At 45.1% G+C, this 21,352-nt stretch overlaps 4 protein-coding genes across 4 annotated transcripts in view; 2 read left to right on the top strand and 2 right to left on the bottom strand.

Moving 5' to 3' along the window:
- LOC119691455 overlaps positions 1 to 12,294 on the top strand; it is a 33,793-nt gene extending 21,499 nt beyond the window's left edge. Inside the window, exons 2-5 of the mRNA XM_038108947.2 lie at positions 3,095 to 3,156; positions 8,900 to 9,205; positions 9,441 to 9,632; positions 9,849 to 12,294. Of these exons, the coding sequence (XP_037964875.2) occupies positions 8,909 to 9,205; positions 9,441 to 9,632; positions 9,849 to 10,808 (1,449 nt within the window). The 5' untranslated portion in view covers positions 3,095 to 3,156; positions 8,900 to 8,908 and the 3' untranslated portion in view covers positions 10,809 to 12,294. The remainder of the gene's footprint in view (positions 1 to 3,094; positions 3,157 to 8,899; positions 9,206 to 9,440; positions 9,633 to 9,848) is intronic.
- Positions 12,295 to 12,368: 74 nt separating this feature from the next.
- On the bottom strand, positions 12,369 to 14,311 carry LOC119691488 (glucose-induced degradation protein 4 homolog). Its single transcript, XM_038109089.2, has 4 exons — positions 13,899 to 14,311; positions 13,574 to 13,741; positions 13,205 to 13,437; positions 12,369 to 13,062 (listed from the first exon to the last, which is right to left on the bottom strand). The coding sequence occupies exons 1-4, from the start codon at positions 14,142 to 14,144 to the stop codon at positions 12,999 to 13,001; spliced, it is 711 nt and encodes a 236-aa protein (XP_037965017.1). The 5' UTR covers positions 14,145 to 14,311; the 3' UTR covers positions 12,369 to 12,998.
- A 454-nt stretch (positions 14,312 to 14,765) lies between these two features.
- On the top strand, positions 14,766 to 19,302 carry LOC119691554 (serine/threonine-protein kinase N). Its single transcript, XM_038109288.2, has 2 exons — positions 14,766 to 16,328; positions 17,163 to 19,302. Exons 1-2 carry the CDS (start codon positions 15,016 to 15,018, stop codon positions 18,877 to 18,879), a joined length of 3,030 nt encoding a protein of 1,009 aa, XP_037965216.2. The 5' UTR covers positions 14,766 to 15,015; the 3' UTR covers positions 18,880 to 19,302.
- On the bottom strand, positions 19,136 to 21,227 carry LOC119691556 (BTB/POZ domain-containing protein KCTD5). Its single transcript, XM_038109292.2, has 2 exons — positions 21,000 to 21,227; positions 19,136 to 20,928 (listed from the first exon to the last, which is right to left on the bottom strand). The coding sequence occupies exons 1-2, from the start codon at positions 21,198 to 21,200 to the stop codon at positions 20,473 to 20,475; spliced, it is 657 nt and encodes a 218-aa protein (XP_037965220.1). The 5' UTR covers positions 21,201 to 21,227; the 3' UTR covers positions 19,136 to 20,472.
- Between the last annotated feature and the right edge of the window lie 125 nt (positions 21,228 to 21,352).

The raw sequence follows: 21,352 nt of genomic DNA, 5'->3' as shown, positions 1-21,352 counted from the left end.
TATCACTTTGACGGTCTACTTACTGCTTCTTCTACTAGTCTTGCTACTAGTCTTGCATTGAAAACATAGAAATTATAGATAGAACTGAAAACTGAAAAGTCTAGTCATTAATTCAAACCTCGAAAACAAAAAGGAGAACATAAATGTTGTTGTTACCTTTCTTTCTTTAATATTTAGTTATACTAGGTACATTCCATTCCGAGTGAAGCACATAGTATAAGATAGACCGAGCACATTGTTACTCTGGATGAATGTGTAAACTGTAATGTTTGTTATTCTGAATAAATTTAACGTTTAACTTAATCAGCGAGTTTACTTACACCTCGGCAGTGAGAGTGAGAGAGGAACAAATAAACCAACAAACAACTACTTCGCTATTTGCATATTTGCTTTTATTGGCAGAGATTTGCACACAATGTTTAGAAACAAGCGGCCTCGATGTTTGGCTTCGTCGTTTATACGAGGAGGTGCCGCACTCGCCGAGACGCGAACACTACTCGTGGTAGAGAGCGGATGTCACTGCTAAAATAGTTTTTGCGATTGCCCCGTGACGTTTGACGTGCTGTGTATGATACATTTGCGAAGTCTTTCACAACAGTGAACTAAAAAATATGTATATTGAGTTATAAATGTGTCACTCTCATTTGCGCCGGCAGCCAATCGGATATAAACCGGACGTTCTCGTTAGCGGGCGGAAGTCGCTCCGGACTGCAGCGCGCTGCAGCGAACATGGAACAAACGATCCTATTTATAAAAATAAACAAAAGCACCTGCACGTTATGTCACGACGCCCAGAGGCAGACAGCTGATTCAGCCGGAAACACGCACCAAGTTCAAGATTTTGTATTGATAAAAAATATACAAGTCATCAAACATCTGCGCAACGTTTGATCTATTAATTAATTCGAAATGAAATACGAATTCTAATATCGGTCGTAAAATGTACAAAGAAATTTGGGCCACGTGGATGTAGAGTCGGATTATGCGGTAATATTGTTGGTAATTAGGTCTCGGGCTGCAAAGCTCCGGCGGCGGCGGCTCTAATCCGCTTGTACAACGGAGCCGCATGACAATGTCCGCTGAAACCTTACCCTAGACACTGTGCCGCCTGTCACATCTCCAGCTACAGAAAGGACTTGGCATGTACTAAACTCTAAACTATACATACTTATCTACATTAAAGGTTTACTAAACATAGTCATTATACCATTGCTAATATATTGCTAGCTATAAAATGAAATGACAACAGCACTGTATGCCACTCGACTGTAGGTACGCAGTATACGTCTTGATCTTTGACCTTACACATCGCATGTGTCGGGTTGCAGGCAAATTGTAGCCTGTGTAATGCGAAGATTGCAGCCCGCGCCCACGGCAGCCGCAGCCGCAGCCAGGCAGGCAGGCAGGCAGGGAGGCAGGCTCTAATGGGCCTCAATCAATGCTACTGGTTTGTATCTCGCAGCGGTAATGGCTTCATTAGTTTCCGGTTTTAATGTGAATGCTATTAAGTGGTTTCGTTTAGAGGAATTTCCGAGATGTTTTATGTATTTTAACATTATCGGTATTTCTTTTCGGTGAACAAAGACTTCAAGTGAGTCTAGGGAGTCTAGAAATATAATATTAAATTCGTATTTAATCTAATCAAGATCAAGAAACGCATCAACAGATTGCGACGATTATGAGGTTCAGGTGGAATTACGAGTACAACTTATGAGGTTCAAGAAAGTATGAGATACAAAGTTTATCGCGGGTAGTTAGATAATTTTCAATGCTTTCAGTAGGGACATACATTTATGTCATAAAGCAACAGGTAGCGCAGAGCTGGTGTGTAGGGAAGGGTCTGGTGGTCCACTTGCGGCGGTCAGTGGGGCGCCGCCGCGTCTGCAGACCCGCCCGGCGGCATTCTCACCCGCAGCACAGTGGGATACCCTGCAGTGGAGGCCCCACCTCACAGACTCTACCATATGCTAGCCTATGTTACCGACTTCGTGCTTTCTCCACTGCTCAGTGTGCCCTGTGACCGCGCCACGGCACATCGACAGATGCTAGAAAGCGCCGGATTCGTGTTTCGGGATCACCCCACCCCGCCGCCGCCGCCGCCGCCGCCGCCGACATGTTCGATAGTGAGCAGGGAATCGGGATCCGGCTCGTCCGCTGAATCACGCGAGAGCTGAAAAATCTCCGATTGTTTTTCTTTTTCACAACGATCTGCGTATGAATGTTATGAAAACAATAACGGCTCTACGCGAGCTATTGTAAATAGAGCTATTGTTTTAAACGTCAATCCAACTTTACTGAATGGATTTTAATCGCGGCTGATGTCTTATTTTGTTTTATAAACTTTTCTTGCGTATTTTTCCCACTCTATAGTATATAATTTGTAAGCTAAACTGGCTCACTAGATTTAAATTGTTTAATTACATTATTGCAATAAAATGTTACAACCTAACCAGTGTAGGCCTAGTCTAGAAGACACGTAGTAAACAGTGGTCCGGCCTCCGCAACCGGTCGGGCGCGAGCAGCTCGAGCTTGTCTACACACTATCCCCCTTATTCATAGAGAAGTTACAAAACGTTTTAACTAATAAACTGTTTTGTCCCTCTCTGTCAAAGAACAAATTGTTCTTTGTTGGAGAGGGACAAAACAGTTTATTAGTTAAAACGCTTTGTAACTTCTCTATGAATAAGGGGGTATTAATATTCGTATGTTTACGGCCGCAGCCAAGTGTTCTACAAATTATATTAAACCGATGGCGGCAGCGGTAGCGGCAGTGGCCGGGACTCTTTGTTCGCTCGTCATCGGGGCGCGCGATCGTTTATACTTTTTTATTTCATTATCAGACAGTAGAGTTTATCGAATGTAGCTTCGGTAGAGATACTTACTGGCAAAGGTGATAAGTTCTCAGAGTTTACGCAGGCTTTTCTCTCTCAATAGCCGAGACAGCTACAAAAGTTTTTCGCGAAATATTCTATGTTCCCTCTTTTTTACCTCACCAGATTATTCTTAGTGTTATTTTGACTCTATCCAGTTTCAAGTATCAGTAGCAGTTAATTTTGTTTATATTGTGTATTAATGTAAATATGTTTGTCTGCAGGCAACGGCAGGGCGTGTGTCGGCGCCCGCGACCATGTGAGCCGCGCGGCCGCCGCAGGCAAGGTGAGCCCCCCTCTACTACCCTCACTAGTTGTCTGTAGGGAACAGGGACCAGGGTAGTACTGCCAGCGAATCAAAGGACTTACTGAGGAAGCAGTGGACAAGTTTGGAGAGTAGGCCCATAACTACGGACATAAAGGCGGAACAGAGAGTGTCAAATACAAACATAATTAAACTGCAATGAGGACACGCTCGCTGCGGGATGAATAAACTTACTCTCGCTCGCCCAGGGCGCTGGGCGGGGCGTTAACTTACTTACGGCTTCAAAATCAACTAAATTAAATGGTCTTATAAACCGGACGACGCTGAAGGACGACCAAAAGTGAAACTTGTAGTTTATAGCGTAACTTTTGCATACGTTTCATATTTGGTTTACGCAAATTTGATCACATATCCGAATACCGCACTTAGCTCAAGTGGCTCCCAATCCGCCTTCGCCAGAATGCTCATATTCTCTCCTTACTCTACTCTGTGCTGTTCAATCCCTCAACACCGGCGTACCTTAAAGAGCGCTTCGTTTTTAAACTTCACGCAGACAACAGGCCGATGAGATCCTCACAAAGGCTTTTGTTGGAGCTTCCAACGCACACCTCTGAGTTTTACGGCAACTCCTTCACAGTAACCGCCATACGGCTGTGGAACTCACTGCCATTGGAAATCCGTTGTGCAAAATCAGCTTTTGCTTTCAAAAGACAAGTAAAGGATTAGTATCTGTCCATCATTTAATAGTACCTACCTACGTATAAATCTTTATATAAGTATGTATGTATATATATAAGTATCTATTATATTTGTATGTATGTATCTAAGTATTTATTATTAAAACATAAAAATATCACTAGTATTTAAATGCAATACGTGTACACCTTCCTCTTCTACTCAATAAGTCTCTCATTCACCCAAAGGTTGCCTGGAAGAGATCGCTTTTAGCGATAAGGCCGCCTATTGTGCTTACTCCTTTTGTAATTTAATGTATGTTGTGTGTTTTGTTCAATAAAGTTATATTGTATTGTATTGTATTGTATAGCGCGACCAGCGCGACACGTGGGATCACACAGTCTAAGCTAGATGCATAAAATTATAATACGCAGTACCGTCATCACCTGTTCCTCGTGAGTTTATGACTTTCCTCAGATATATTTATTACAGTGGTTCGCAGTAACCCGAAGATCAAATCTAAAATACATCACGATGAAAGGGTGAAGGGATAAACGTCACATCACACCGCATCCTGAGATCCGCGAGAGGCAACCGTCAATCACGCTCGGGACGGGGTAAATACGACGCGGCGACGTGTGATCGAAGCTCGCTCGTATCCGGATCAAAATAAAATGAAATAAAATGGATCAAGCTGTCGGTGATTGCATCCAGGTAACCTTTACTGTAGGTAGTTCACCCGCCATTGTGCGGCGCGGCCGTGAGCCGGCCGCACGGCGCCGCCGCACCACACGCACATAACCACTAGTTTATCTCTTTTCAATAAAGATATTGACTGCCAATAAGATCTGCAAATGCGACATAAAGGGACTTATTAAACAGACCGCACAGAGAACAGAGTTTAGTATTCATTGTGGACGGCCGCCCGCGCTTCCGCCTCGGCTTCCAAAAATATGAAGGTGATATTCTGGACGCATCGGCGGAAAATTCGCGCGACTGATGTCCGCTGAGTGACGTATTATAATGAAATCTTTATTTTATTGCTCATTATATTGCAAAATAATAAGAGTACAGAGGGTAGACTTAATGCTAAACACAACCTTTACATTGAAAACACTTTTCAACGATATACTTACTACAAATACATTCAGTGAAGTATTGTAATGAGAAGCCAGGGTCCACCGCCTGCATCAGACGCGGTATTTTTAACCAGCGGCAGCGCGTGGTCTTGGGAATCTTCAAAGTCAACTCTTATCAGAACACTAAAAGCCTCAAGCACTTGCTGCTCGCGAGCGTCGACTTATCTTCCAGTGTACCATGTTCTGCCGATCCCGTGGCGAAAATAATTACATTTTGGCTGCGTATACACGTGTATACTTGGTACGCAAACAAGCTCGGTAAACGAATTATTGTCTGAGTGCAGGATCCTTTTCAAGCTCTATTTAATTTAATTAATATGAGCAGTTTGCGGGGTTGTCGCACCCGACACTTCGCAGGTTACCCGAAAGTCGTCTCGGCCACCCAAGATTCTGGAGACCGACTAACACCACACCCAAATACCGCCATTACCAGTTATGAATGCTGATAATTACCGGCTTCCCTGAAAACTTCAGTGAGAACTTATATGTACTTAAACTACTTAGGTATTAATACCAAACGAAAAAAAATTAACGAAAGAAAGATCACAATTGAAATACTCAGCGGAGGATAACGTGAAGCGGTCTGGACTCTGGACACAGTTCAGAGTCTACTGTTTCCACTTTTGCAGAATTGAATTTATGATCTCCGCCGGTGAAACGCAAACCTAGCACCTCGCATCATCCGACTATGCAAAGATGAGCAGCTCATGGTAATGATGATGGCGAATGGAAAGTGCATGTAAAATGTTGTGATTACTCGACAGTACAAGTACCTACATGGAGGTACACACACGAAAATACCGCGGAGCAGTCACTGTGCGGAACAGGAGCCACACTTTCTCTGAACAAACTCACAAACAAACACTTCAGCTTCTCACCACGACCTTGCGTTGACGGGACCTCCCGAGCTCACTTTCCAACGGTTCAGCAGATTTTAATGTCGCATACCAGATACCGTCTAGCCTGCGAGTCTCAATCAAGTTGTATTACAAATGGGTACTTAGGTTCATCTATAAAAATTAAATATTTAGATATTACGGTAGTTCGACTCACAACATGTTGCAAGGCAGCTGCCCCCGGCGCGGCCGCCGTGACGGCCCCCGCCCCCGCTGCTACTGGGCTTGCGGTCCCCACGGGCCTACGATCCCAGTCATATTTTTGTTATAAGTACTTGTATTCGCACTCACTGTAAACTTTCCATGCACAAAGCCTAAGTCAGTTTTCTCAAGTGGCTCGCATGTACCTACCTAGTATCAGGTCGAAAGCTTCCGAGAAGCACTTGAATCGAGTTCGACTGGAAAGCTATTTCCGTGCAACCCTGCTGAAGGACTCGGTCCCGCTCGCGGCCTCTCGCTCGCACATGCGGGTCAAGGTGGGGTTCAACATTCGGTGTGCAGATAATAATACACAACGGGCATGCGCACGCGCATCTGCTCTTTGTAAACAGACTCGCTCATTGGGTCAGCGGCGGCGGCGGCGGCGGCCCGGCCGGGCACGACGCCGGCTCGGGAAAACACCCGCAGAAAAACCATTGTTTTTAGGTAGGTATTTCGTAAACAATCTAATTCATCCGGACAAGCGAAACAGATCGTAGCAACTACTCACGTTTCAATTGACTCGGCCATAACAATCAACGAACGCGTCCGTAATGTAGGAATAACAAGAAGTAGTCACACAATAATTTGATTTGAAAGAAACGCTGCGCACTTCAATGAGGCAAAGGAATTAGTTCAATGAAGGGCCCATCTCGGCGCGGTGCGCGCTTCCGCGTCGCCCCCGCGCCCCGCGCCCCGCCGGCCTGGGCCGCAGGGGTCAACAGCCACTGCCCCATTTCGCTCAATTTACTAAACACCGATCCAGAAAGACACAAATTGTTCTTCATATCATATGGAGCAACCCTGAACTGGAACACAGCTGGGAGACGTTAAATTCCGCATCCGATGTCTAGAACTTACCGACGGCTGAGCGCCATCTCCATCGCTGCATAAAGCTGTGCAAGAGAAATGACTTTCCATTTTTAGTGCTCATGAACAACAGTCGATGAAAGTCTATTGAAAAGTTAGTCACTGGCCACTGCTCACTTGCTTGCAACTTTACTAATGGCCTCGTCTGTATGCACAGCTAGGGTCAAGGAAATTATTAAAATATTGTTGCCAAACTCATTACCAAGTTCTGCATTGCATAAAAATCTGAAACTGCTACATACAAGCCCGTTGCAATATGTAGTTTACACACTAACTGAGCCCACCAATATTGTATTGTGAAAAAATCTGCATAGTGCATATGTAAAACGGATTACGGGTGGATGATTCCAGCCCTTATTTTTATAAAATAAATGTTGTTCTACCTTAGGCCCCCTACCCCTACTAGACCTTACCTCTCGGCTAAATAGGGAGTGCGATTACCTATCATTTACTGAAATGTAAGTCGGTAGGATAGTTGATATGCTTTAAGTCCAAGATATCAGATGAACGTTTACTTATACAAGAAACTATAAACAATTACACATGTGCATAGTGAGAGGAAAATACCCAACCTTGAGTGCCAATAGTGCCATCTACTCGGCTGGCCGAGTCCCCGCGCCGCCGCCGCCGCCGCCGCCGCCGCCTGCGCACTACTCGCGTGTGTTGTTTTTGCAAATCGACCAAATGTCAGTTGCACACAACCAGGGACCTTCGGGCAGCCCCGCTCTTACAAAAAGAAAAACTTTGAGATTTACCCAATTAGGTTACCCTCCTACCTATTTACTCCCTCTGTAAAAGGGACTATAAGTACTTACTTTATTAACTGTTAACTGTGGGATATAGAAAGTTTTATGGTAGGTACTAGGTAGGCTAGGCTCTTCTTGCTGAAACAATTTTGAGTGGGTTGGTTATAAAGCGTTGCGTACCTACCTAGCAATCAGAGAAAAAAGTTTAATGTTTTGCTTCATATTCATTAAAGTAAAAGCTTAATATTCCGCATATAAAGACATAACGAACACAGATGTTCGTTTCTTGGCCCACAGCAGCCATTACACCAAATTGTACATGCACTTATCTTTCACTTTCTAGAATGACAAACGTAAAATGGGCATTAAATGATGAGGAATTAACCATTAACTACATCCGCTTCATATCAGGGATTTGCAAACAATGCGGTGGAATACCTACGCACCTCCCCGCCGGCACCCGGAGGCAGGTGCACGGGCCCCGCGTGGGTGCACAGGAGAGGTTCACGCGAGGGATGCACGGTGGTGCACAAGGAAGGTGCCCACGGAGACGCTCCCTCGAGGTGCGCAGCAAGCTTTGCACGCCAATTTCTAACTACACATAGCTATCTCTCTCCTCATCATACATTTGTGTTAACTGGCTTTCACTTTTCTTTAACTTGATAAAGGGCCTCAAGGTCGAATTTCTACCTATTTGGTATGCATTATAATAAAAGTTACAACTTATCTCGTCGTAATGGTCGCCTGTCAAATTATCATGCGTGATATAATGCGAGCCAATTGTTGTATAGAAATCGAAAGTCACTTTGAATAATGATAGTGCGGTGACGACGACGTGCCCGGCGGTCCTCCGCGCATCCATTGAGCTAATGGGAGAGGCCGCACCTTGATCCACTTGACATCACCCGCTCCTGGATTCAATTCACAACGCAACTCATCTGTAAACACTAATGGGCCACTACCAGTTAGTCGTTAACAGGTCATTAACTGCTGATTATAGCACTTACTGGTACTGACGAAGAAGATATCACTATAGTCAGTTTAGTGATGTTAATTAGGAGACAGAGTGAACTGAGAACAGGGGACACTCGCACGTGTAATGTGCGTTAATGAATTAGCGTAAAACCTTATATTAATTGTTTGTTAAAGTTTCGATCCAATCATAATTTCGACGGTACTTTGCGTGAAGAAAACCTAAATATATCGTAATATGACTCACTCTGAGCTTGGTTTGTTTCAGACGTGTGCGATGTACCTGTGGCTGGTGCTGGCGTGCTGCGCGCTGGCGGGGGCGGCGGGGGCGCCGGCGGGGGCGGGGGTGCAGAGGGCGCCCCCCGCGGCCCCCGCGCACGTGGCCACCACCACGCGGCGGCCGGCGCGCACGCTGGACCGCCACGCCGCCGAGCTGGCCTGGCGCTCGTGGCTGCAGAGCCCGGAGAGCGGCAACCCCAGCGCGCCGCCGCGCCGCATCACCACCAAGTCGCTCTTCATCACGCCGCTCGTCTGCCCCAAGGGACAGCGGCTCGACAGCGACGGCTGTGTGCAGGTCAGTTCTATTTCAGTTCTACTTAATAACGTTTTGTCCAAGTTGTCAGACCAACCCCATAGATGGGGTAGTCTTAAGTCTTATTAAGTACACATAATTTTACCTAGACATCTACTTATAAATTACTCAATAATGAGTAGTAGGTATAGTGCCTGAACGCTAATCAAATGCTATGTTTAATAACTAAGTACGGCCATTGAGAAATACGAGTAACATCGGTGTTGTCCTGTTGCAGGCGGTGACGGTGGACGCGGAGGAGCACCAGCGCATCCTGCTGGAGCAGCTGAACGCGATCTACGCGCCGGCGGGGGGGGAGGGGGAGGCGCTGGACTACGGCTACGAGGAGGGCGAGCCCGGCCCGCTGCAGCTCACGCTGCCGCTCGGCCCCGCCTTGCCGCGCCCGCAGCCGCTGCAGGCCGATCAACAGGTCAGTAGCCCGCCAATATTGATAATGACGATAATTAGTACCTACTTACTTGATAATGTACCTAGCTACATTCGAGTTCGACCTCATCATCAGTCATCAACTCATCACCAACGATTTAACTAAGCAAATAAAACCTCAGAGGAGACTTAACAAATGAGTTCATTTACTTAATGAGCAACAGATTACATGGGCTAACTTTAGTTATGTATTTTTCAGAACAATGATGTGAAGTTGGACAAGAAGGACTCGGAGCAGCAGGCGGGGCTCGGCCTGCAGGCGGAGCTGGAGCTGCTGCAGCTGCAGCTCGGGGGCCAGGCCGCGCCCCCCGCGCCCCCCGCCGCCCCCGCCCCCGCCTACACCGGCTACTACCTCGACAAGCCCAAGCGAGACAGCCCCCGCGACCCCGCGCCCGACGCCCCCCACGAGGAACCGACACCCGAAGTCGGACAGAAAGAAGTTTTCTACGGACAAGTCAACTATGACCCGATCCTTAATATACCAACAAACAAAACTGACAATCAACAAGACCAAACTGATGAACCAACGGAGCCGGCTCCCCAGGCCGCCCCGGAGACCCCGGGGAGCCGCGCCAACGACACGCAGGCGCTGGCCGCCAACGTGACTCATGAGCTTCCATCTGAAGGAAATTCCTCCGAGACGGCTCCGGTACTAGTGAACAGCACAAACAATAAGCCCATTGAGGCACACGAACTACAAAAAGATATTGACAAGACGAAGCTAAACCCTGAAACAGAATACTCTGACATCGGCGAAGCGATCAAGATTATCAGCCGTTACGCCGAAGTGACAACAGACGATAATTTCTCCAAAGACCAGAAGAACTATCCGTACAAGGATGAAGGTATCCTGGGGACGCGAACCAGGCTGCAGCACCGCAGGAACAAGCCGGGGGCGGGGGCGGGGGAGGGGTACGTGCGCTACCCGCCGCCGCCCGCCTACCCGTTCCGCCACGTGCAGGACTACTGGCGGGGGCGCGCGCCGGGGGGTGGGCTGTACGCGCCCCCCGCCAACCCGCGCCGCCACCACCACTACGTGCGGGGGGCGGGCTACGCGCCCCCGCGCCGCGCCGCGCGCCCCCGCGCCCCCGACCGGGACCTGTACGGCCTGCTGGGGCTGCGCCACTGGTTCAGCGCCGACGGCGTCGCCAACAGATAGGCCCCGCGCCGCCCGACCATGGATGTTACCCGACGATATATAATGTCAGCTATGGAAATTATACTATTTATTCGACATATTGATTGCACTAACATATCCCTCGAAGCGATTTATGATAACTAATCTCCGTGTTAGTCTAGGTGAGCTTGTTTTATAAGAAGTCTCTTGTAACTCTCAGCTGCCTGCGCCGGTCTCTTCCATAGCTTTCAGTATATTAGCCTATAATATATGTTTCAAAGCCAAATATTACAGTCATAGTTGTGTTAAATATTTTGTTGTTTAAGTTCTTTGTAAATATAAGTTAAGTGTTTTTATTGTGCTGCTAGAATTGTTCACATAGTATTATCATTGTTTTAAATATTTAAATATAAATTATGTTTTATGTACCTAAGTATACTAATTTATATTAATCGGTGTATATTTTTGTCATGTTCTCTAGTTGTGAATTCATTTAGGTTCGTCTTACTCGGTTTAAGTAAATGTTTTTACAGAAAATATGCAAATATAAATATGAAATGGCACTGGCCTGTTACTTTTAATAGCAAAATGTAAGTTACAAAAATACGCTGCGGTCAGCAACCCTCAACCACGTTCTACACAAAAATAACTTGTTGCTTGTTTGTGTCGTAGCTAGATGATAGAGCTGATCTAAGCGATTACAATACAATTATTACAGTATCTGCGGTGAGCGAAAGGCTGATTTTATGTAGAACGTTACTAAATAAACTTTGATAGCATCAATATATGCCTCCTTGCCTAAAATTAAAAGTCAGAAGAATATTGATATTCCTAAACGACAACAAAAATTATCGCGTTATTATTTTTGCCGAACTATTTCAGATTTATCGATCCCACCAAAGTTTAGAATTAAGCTTTTAGTTATTAATTAGTATTGCGATGTTGTGCATACATAATATTTACCTATCACAATATTTTTAAATGAAACGAAGTAGACTAATTTAGAGGATGTATACTTGTATAGTGATTTATGTATTTTTCTAATCAAATATTAAGAATAAGTACCTACTGCAATCTGCAATATGAAAATTAATTCAGAGTTAGATGTTACAAATTATTATGATATCCAAAACCAGTGTATGTAGCTATAGCTTGGTTCAATGTGTTTCTGTAGTGAGTAGTGGCTAGCCGGCGGCGGCGGCGTGGGGCGCGGGGCGCGGGGTGCGGGGCGCGGGGCCTCGCCGCCGCCGCCGCCGACACTATGTTATCTAGACGTAATTCGATGTCGTCACTCTAATAATTTATTAAATATTAAGTTGAAAATGTATCAAATTCTATAAAAAATAATATTTAACTAATCCGATCGTAACGATCGATTGTAACGAATATAAAAATTCTAAAATTACACAAGAGTGTAACATGTACCTGCCCGTGCGCCGGAGCCGGACCTGACACACTCAGTACAATTACAAAACTACAAATTAACAATAATGCCAGTATTTTACTGTAAATAAATCAAATGAAATGATTTTTTGTTTCACTTGTTAGACCACTTAACATAATCAGAGCGATTAGTGCAATGAGACATAAAGGCTTTAGAAATTCATTGCATATATTTTATTGAAAAAAGAAATCAATTTAACATTCAGATAACATCCATATGAAATCACGTTTACCAAATTAATTTGAAAAATTGAATATATTTACTTGTTCAAATGAGAGACTGTACTTGCTCACACTCTGCCCCGCCGTCCACCCTCAAACAACTACAATAACAATAATTATGCAACTAAAGAGTTAACACCTACAAAAATACAAGTAATTTGTACAAAATATCACAATACAAGAATACTTTACAATAATGGCTGATGATATTACAAAGCTGATGTTACATTCAAGATTATTAAAATTCATTAAATTACTAAACAAAACTGTAATGAGTATTCAGCGCGGCGCCTGCAGCGCGCGGGGCGGGCCGAGGCACCGGCGGGCGGGAGACGTGGTACAGACACAGTTTACACAGTATGTACATAGCTACATTCATACTACACCATATTTCTACACATCATGTAGTTCCTAACAAAATCACTATAGCATTTCCACTGACGTAATTTAAACTTAAGATATGTCATAAAACTTAAGATTGAGTTGCTTTAGATGTAATCAGGTTTTAGACTTAACTGGAACAAGTAAGTACATACAAGCAGACACAAAGTTCACACAACAACGGCTTCATCTGAACTCATAGATCTGGATGCTGTGCTCTGGCACGTGGCTCAGCGTCAGGGACTGGTACCTGCAACCACAATCATCATCATTATAAACATATTCATCAATAAATATGAAGCTATTTTTATATAATCATCATCGTCACTGGCCTCTAAGTCTATTATAATATTATGTGATTAGTATATAAGCAGATCAAACAAGTGTGTTACCATTCCGAACTCCGATGGTAGTAGTAGCCCTCGATGGTGGCTGCGGATTTGTGGAAGCAGATGTAGTAGAAGCCAGCGAATGAAGCACCATTTATATCCCTTATTGTGTGATCCGGCACCAGGAAGTGCTCCTTCCACCGCATGAACACGTAGTCCGCCTTCTCCAGGGACTCATAGTCAAACGAGTCAGAGTTGAAAGTCTTCAAGTACGGCACAAACAAGTCAAATTTACTCTGAAAATAATAAAGTTACACATTAGTATCTTTGTATTGAGGGGAAAGTTTTCTTATCTCCTGCAGTGACCCCAAGTGTCCGGTACCTATGACCCATGAGCTCACTGAACACAGCCCGCTGCGCGGCAAATCTTACCCAATGTTTTCTGTCTACATCTTCATCTGCATCCCATTTCCTTGTGAGAAATGGATATTTGGCTGATATAATCTCACCATCAAAAAAGGTTGTCAGTGTTGGAAACTCTTCTGTTAGACCTTTGATCTTTAAATATCCACACAGATATGAATTTGCTTCATCCACATGCTGAAATCAAAAAATTGTTTATCAATATTATTATTACAGAAAATGAATTTTAAGAATATTTCATGATTGTTTGCTGCATAGAAACTGTATAAGTCTCGCATACCACTGACAAGAAGCCAGCGCGAGAGCTGACGGCGCCGCTGCGTAGTTCACTCACCTGCAGCACCACCTCCACCTCGTATGAGTTCCCCTTGGACTTCTGGTGTCCTTGGAACTTGGAGCCGTTGTACAGCAGGGACTTGGTCACCCCTGGCTGCTTGGAGTTGGCCGGCGGCGGAGGAGTTATATCTACTTTTACTGGCATAATTTTTGCATCGAAACGCTGTCCCAGCTCTTGAACAAGGGAGATTGACAGCGGCACTTTTGTTTGACAGCTTTTTCCAGTATCTTCGATGAGTTTCATTTAATATGATTCACTTTAACTCCGGATGCAATTTGAAACGTAATCCAATTTGCTTGATGCCCAATACTTGTCTTTTTGGCAATATTTCGTGTGAAAGAGGAAGTGAAAGTTGAGTGAGGTTGTTTTTGATTTTGACTTGAAAATGAAAATCAAAGCTAAGCTAGATATTAGTCACTCTGTGTCAGCCACAGAACATGTTATATCAGAATGCCATGCTCATTATGGTGGCTGTACACTCTCACCCGAGAGCACTTGCCTCTCGCCTCACCATGTCTCGCCGCGAGCTCCCACCCGAGCTTCTCCTTAAGCTGCGTACAGACCGGCCAAACGAACGCCAACGAACGGGTTTCGTTGATCTTCGTTGCTGCAATCTACCCTTTATTATGTATGATACATATCCATCGTTGGGCGTTCGTTGGGCCGGTCTGTACGCAGCTTTAGAGAAACTTACTTGTGTTTCTTGAGAGGCATTGGTAAACATATTTTATGTATTTATATTCGACTGACGAGATTACAAGATTTCAGTCCTTATCGATGAAAAAAGGTACGGCAAAAAAACGCAGTGCGTAGATTTTTTTATGACTACTCTATGATTCAAGATTGGAAGCTTTAAAACTATAATTGTTTTGTCTATGGTAGTCTAGAGTTTCGTTCGTCGTAGATGTGTTTCGTTTTTTAATTTTGCATTTATTTTAGTATAATTTATGTTTCAAATTCTGTTTTAACATAATGTTTTCGTGTTTTACATCGAAAAGTACCAGTACAAATAAATTCCCTGTTGCCACTTGCAACTTGTGATCCAAAAAGCAATACTAGAGTTATTTTCCCACATAATTATGGTTAACTGACGTTCGTCTGTGCATCCTCAATTATGGCAGACCCAGGTTATTATCACGGTGATTATATTCGGCACCCCATTCTCTACGAGCTGGGGGACAAGTACGGAGTCAAGACGGAAGGGATTCCAGAAATAGCTCTGCCTTCAAAGTTGGAGGAGCTCAAGGATGCTATACGCAGAAAAATACGTAAGGAACTCAAAATAAAGGAAGGAGCGGAGAAATTGCGCGAAGTGGCCACCGACCGCCGCTCACTCTCTGACGTCGCTAATATTGTAAAGAAAGCGAATATAACACTGAACGAATTAAAATCTGACTTGCAAGAACTAGAATCCCAGCTGATCCTGTCGCGCGGGCAGTCGGCGCCCACGTCGCCCGAGGAGCTGTCGTACGACGAAGAGGTGATCCTGGCCAGCGAGGCGGCGCAGCAGCAGCGCGCGCTGGGCGAGCCCGCCGCCGACCGCAAGCTCGCCTCCTTGCAGAAGCAGCTCAACATCGAGCTCAAGGTCAAGCAGGGCGCCGAGAACATGATCCACAGCATCAGCGCCAGCAACCAGTCCCGCGACAAGAAGCTCCTGGCCGAGGCACACCAAATGCTGGCAGATTCTAAAGATAAGATTGAATATTTAAAGTTACGCATATCTAAACTAGCTAAACAACAACAAAAAGGAAATGACAGTGCCGGAGCCAACGGTGATGGTAGAACTGCAGACATGAGTGGAGTGGACCCACTTTTAGATGAACGAATAGCAGAACTGAGGAACCGATTGAGGATTGAAGCAGCTGTAGTGGAGGGCTCCAAGAATGCTATAAGACTGCTGCAAAGTGACAAAAAAATTGCAGATAAGAAAGCTTTACAAGAAGCTCAAACAAGTCTCTTTGAATCAACACAAAAGTTGGATCTGCTACGTAGATCCCTAGACATGCGAAGAAATGAACTTCCCTCTGAAAGTGCAGCATTTATTGAATTGAGTAATGAACTGCGCAGTACAGGCTCTAGCCCGGGCTATGTGAGTCTGTCTGGGGCCAGCGGGCCTCGCTCACAGTTCTCCTCTCCCGCTCCTATGATCAGCCCGTGTGTTCAGGTCACAGGTACTCTGGAAGTGAGACTGATGGGCTGTCAGGATCTCCTGGATGATGTTCCAGGCCGCAGTCGAAAAGATCCATTATCAAGCCCCTCCGATTTGAAGTCTTTTGTGAAAGGTGTTGCCATCCGCAACTCAATGAAGTACACATACAGTATAAAAGAAGACATTAGCAATGAGATAATGGCGGTGATGAAGCTGGACAACCACACGGTGGCGCAGACCAGCTGGCGCGCCTGCTCACAGCAGGCCTGGGACCAGAGGTAAACACAAACACATCACATTCAATTTTTGATGACTATTCAATGAAGCAAAGTTTATGAGAAGGTCAAAGATTTTTCTTTCTTACATATTTTAGTGACTTATCAAGGGATATCATCTCTAATCAAATCTAGAGTAATTTTATTAACTAAATCTTAAAGAAACCCAGTTTGTTTAGCATAATTTTTTATTGCCTTCAATTTAGTTTAATGCTATCTGGTACTAAAGTTATATCAATTTTCACACAGTTTGCTATCTATGATTACATTTCAATGAGTCATGTGTGCTTATCATCTCATAAAATGTGGCCACATGATGTTATCTATGACCATGGCCATTCTCAAGCTTTTTACCTACATTATTATAATTTGTACCTCAGGCCATGTTATTGCTGAATTTGAATGGTGAAATATACAACCAAGATCTTTCCACTGGTGCACTTAAATCACATTTATTGTCAACTAATGGTTTTAAAAAAAAGTATAGATATTATTGTATGTATTTGAAAGGATATACACTTATGATCTTGTTGCATTTATTCTAGATTCATTACAAAAATGAGAAAATGACATTTAGGAAGTTCTTGTTCTTAAACTATTTTTATTTTAATGGATATGATAATAAATTATTCACATTTTACAATCTAGGCACCATAATAATTAGTACTAATATTGATTCCCAATTTAGTATTAAGTACTTACAATAATTATTTTAATTTGTGCTTTGCTTTTCCTCCATAACCTTCATTTGAACGTTAAAAAAATAAATAGTGTCCTGCTTCTCCTTAAACTTCAGTTATCAATACTATATTTTAGTTAAATGTTGTATAACTTCAGGTTCTCCATAAGGCTGGACAAGTCGCGCGAGCTGGAGATCGGCGTGCACTGGCGCGACTGGCGCGGGCTGTGCGCCGTGAAGGTGCTGCGCCTCGAGGAGTTCATCGATGACGTGCGCCACGGCATGGCGCTCGAGCTCGAGCCCAAGGGACTGCTCTTCGCAGAAATTAAATTCCTCAATCCCATCATCTCGAGGAAACCCAAGCTCCAGCGACAAAAGAAAATATTCAAGCAGCAGGGCAAGAACATACCGAGACCTTCCTACGGCGACATGAAGATCCCAGCGGTGGTGCTGGGCCGACTGCTGAAGCGCTCCTCGCCCTCCATACAGAACATCCAGGCGGCGCACATGAGCAGTGCGGGGCCCGAGCCGGGGGAGCGCGACGACGCGGCGCCGGCGGGGCAAGCGGGCGTGCGGCCGCTGGGCCTGCCCCCCGCGCCCCCCGCCGTCCCTGCCCCCGCCGCAGCGCCCGCGCCGCGCCCCGCGCCCGCGCCGCACGTGTCCACGCTGCGCATGGAGCGCGAGCTGCAGGAGGCCTTCGCCTTCCTGGAGGACTCGTACACGCGCGACGCGCACGCCGAGCCCGCGCCGCTCGTGGAGTACCCGCCCTCGCCCTCGCCGCGGCTGCAGCCCGAGTTCCCGGCGGAGGAGCAGCTGGCGGCGGCGGCGGGCGCGCTGGCCGTGGCCCCGCGCCCCGAGCCGCGCGCCGCCGACATGTGCATGGACAGCTTCCGCCTGCTGAGCGTGCTCGGCCGCGGCCACTTCGGCAAGGTGATGCTGGCGCAGTACCGCTCCACGGGCGAGTACTTCGCCATCAAGGCGCTCAAGAAGGGCGACATCATCGCGCGCGACGAGGTGGACTCGCTGCTGTCGGAGAAGCGCATCTTCGAGGTGGCCAACGCCATCCGGCACCCGTTCCTCGTGAACCTGTTCGCGTGCTTCCAGACGGAGCAGCACGTGTGCTTCGTGATGGAGTACGCGGCGGGCGGCGACCTCATGATGCACATCCACGCGGACGTGTTCGCGGAGCCGCGCGCCGCCTTCTACGCGGCGTGCGTGGTGCTGGGCCTGCAGTATCTGCACGAGAACCGCATCATCTACCGCGACCTCAAGCTCGACAACCTGCTGCTGGACACGGACGGCTACGTGAAGATCGCCGACTTCGGGCTGTGCAAGGAGGGCATGGGCTGGGGCGACCGCACGGGCACGTTCTGCGGCACGCCCGAGTTCCTGGCGCCCGAGGTGCTGACGGAGACGTCGTACACGCGCGCCGTGGACTGGTGGGGGCTGGGCGTGCTCGTGTTCGAGATGCTGGTGGGCGAGTCCCCGTTCCCCGGCGAGGACGAGGGCGAGGTGTTCGACTCCATCGTGAACGACGAGGTGCGCTACCCGCGCGCGCTGTCGCTGGAGGCCATCGCGCTCATGCGGCGGCTGCTGCGCAAGAACCCCGAGCGGCGGCTCGGCTCGTCGGAGCGCGACGCCGAGGACGTCAAGAAGCAGGCCTTCTTCCGCAACGTGGACTGGGAGCAGCTGCTGCTGCGCAAGGTGCGCCCGCCCTTCGTGCCCACCGTCAGCACGCTCGAGGACGTCAGCAACTTCGACAGCGAGTTCACGAGCGAGGCGGCCGTGCTGACCCCCCCGCGCGAGCCGCGCCCGCTCTCCGCCGCCGACCACCGCCTCTTCACCGACTTCACCTACATGGCGGACTGGTGCTAGCCGCCCGCCCCCGCCCCCGCGCCCCGCGCCCGCCCACACACCTCCACTAACAATAAACCCCTTTGCCTTATTAACCTTGTGAATTTTTCTGTATTTGAAACAAGTGTCAACATAATTTTTACGATCGAGTGTCTAATGTAAGATCTCTTGTTAACTTGTGTTAAAAGCAGCTAAAATGCAATATTTTATAATACATTGTGTAATTTAATAAGTTTTAAATAGTGCTAATGTTTATTTTTATAAAAAAAACATCGTGTTAAAGATTTATATATATTGTAGTTATGAAATTGATTAACTTAGAAAGTAATTGTGATTACATTTAATTAATATTTAAGCGATGACTATCAAGGCGTGTCAAATCATATTACATTTTCAGTCAAAGTTGTTTACTTATTCAGTGAAATAAAGGTAACCAAAAATTAAGGTGTTTTGTATATATTAAACATGTTTATGTAGTAAGTACATAATTGGAACGATTCTGAAGGCACATTAAATTATTTCAGCACTTTCAAATCTTGGAAAAAAGGTACAATACATTACATTTACAAAAGTTATAATAGCGTACACAGAGTCGATTTAGCTAAATATTCATTTGGTGCCTTCAGAATGGGTTACATTCTTTACCATAATCTAATCTGAACTATGATTTAAACAGATTTTATTACAATTCAGCTTCAGTGTAAAACTGCAATAAGTGCACTTATTACATTACTGAGATTAATATCTATAGCATTTTACTTTTTATATAAAACTATAACATGTAGGATCAAAAAAATTATATACTTACATCTTACATAATACTTATACCAACTAATTTTACTTCCCATTTTTATTGCTTAGCTTTGCTTAGATACAGACAACTCATTCTCTAGCGTGACTAATACATAATGACCAATAAGTCATTTGTTACAGTACAGTGCAGTATTATAGGTTTTACAAATGAAACAATTTCAAATAGGGTTCTTGGTGTATAATCATTAATCCATGTTTGCCAATGAGCTTCATTTCTCTTTTGTGGGATTTATAAAATACATCAATATAGGTACTATTTACAACTTATGGTTCCTTATAAGAAAAATTTACAAATTCTAGGGATCAAAATACATTTAGCTCATATAGTATAAAACATTGTTCCTATTGGAGTGGCGCGGCGGCGGTATAAATTTTATTTGAACTTCAATCAGCATTCAGTCATCCTTCACCTATTGTTTACTACAGACTGTGAGACTCAACATGACTTCATCATCTTCTGAGTATTTATCTAATATACACTAAATAAATAAACTGAAATTTTTTGATTACCTAATTGACTTATCAAATGAAAACATATAAAAAAACAAGTATTACATTAAATGTATAAACAGCCAAAAGATAAAACAGCCTCCCAAATACACATAAAAACTTTCTCAGTTGAATGGCCACATAAATTGGCTTTCCCCACGATACATCTTTACACAAAAGAGAAAATTGAATAAACATTAAATTTAAAGTCAGACTGCTCACACTAGAATAACTATTTACAGAGTCATCTCACACTGGCACTAGCAGTCTGCGGCGTCGGCAGCGGCGGCGGCGGCGCGCGCGCACTCGCCCTCACATGCGCGAGCCCTTCTGCTGCAGCACCTTGGCGCGGTCGGTGGGCTCCACATCGCCCGCGGGCAGCGGCGTGCTGCCGCACTCGCGCGACACCACGCACAGGAACTCCGCGTGCTCGTCGCTGCCGTAGTTGTACTGGGACCCTATGTTTATCAACTGCTCGAACTTCCACCCGTCCGACATAGTGGACACCATCTGAGTCAGCTCTTCCTCGTGAAATTGTAAAACTCTATACACATGCTTTTTAGAATCTTTCGTTGGTCGTCTTTCTTTGAGACATATTCTTTCTTTAATTAATCTAATGAGCTCCGTAACGTTATAAAATTCTGCCTCTTCTAAAACCCCCTCTTCAGCGATATCATTGTTGATAACCAGTTTACCGTGACGGAGGTAATTTAGCACCGGTGAGAAGTACGTGGGATCTCGGTCTATTAGGTAAGCTCCGGTCTCGTCCTGAAAGGCAAAGGAAAATTAGCAAACAGCACTAATATGTATGTAATCAAAGAAATAACCAAAATACTAACCCTGTCTGAAATCAAGTCGCTATCCTCTTGAACTAATCGATACAAAAATGAATTAGGATCCCTAGACAACGTAGTTTTAGTAGTTAGAAAATATGTTCCCCCAACGTTAAGTTTCACCCACTGTTTACTACTTCGCCTCTCATTGTTGAAATTTAGAATATTTTCTTTCATGAATTCTTCCTCCTTGCTTTTCTCCGCCATGTCGTACCATAAACTAGATAAACAGAAAAAAACCAACCATTTTTTATCATAATGTAGTAGGTATGATAATAAACTAAACAGCCATAAAAAATAAAATTTATTGGCATTTTAGGTAAGAAATTATGTAATTAAATTTATAAATAAGAGAAATA

This window comes from Plutella xylostella, chromosome 17 (assembly GCF_932276165.1).
Source record: "Plutella xylostella chromosome 17, ilPluXylo3.1, whole genome shotgun sequence".
Classification (NCBI taxonomy): Eukaryota; Metazoa; Arthropoda; class Insecta; order Lepidoptera; family Plutellidae; genus Plutella; species Plutella xylostella.
This window is presented reverse-complemented; position numbering and strand designations above follow the sequence as displayed.

Coding starts and splice junctions, on each gene's coding strand:
- LOC119691488 (XM_038109089.2), bottom strand. CDS start 14,144: ATGAAACTCATCGAAGATACTGGAAAAAGCTGTCAAACAAAAGTGCCG. Junction 13,742..13,898: donor AGGTGGAGGTGGTGCTGCAG/GTGAGTGAACTA, acceptor TTTTGATTTCAG/CATGTGGATGAAGCAAATTC. Junction 13,063..13,204: donor TACCATCGGAGTTCGGAATG/GTAACACACTTG, acceptor TTGTGGTTGCAG/GTACCAGTCCCTGACGCTGA.
- LOC119691554 (XM_038109288.2), top strand. CDS start 15,016: ATGGCAGACCCAGGTTATTATCACGGTGATTATATTCGGCACCCCATT. Junction 16,329..17,162: donor CAGCAGGCCTGGGACCAGAG/GTAAACACAAAC, acceptor GTATAACTTCAG/GTTCTCCATAAGGCTGGACA.
- LOC119691556 (XM_038109292.2), bottom strand. CDS start 21,200: ATGGCGGAGAAAAGCAAGGAGGAAGAATTCATGAAAGAAAATATTCTA. Junction 20,929..20,999: donor GCGACTTGATTTCAGACAGG/GTTAGTATTTTG, acceptor TTTGCCTTTCAG/GACGAGACCGGAGCTTACCT.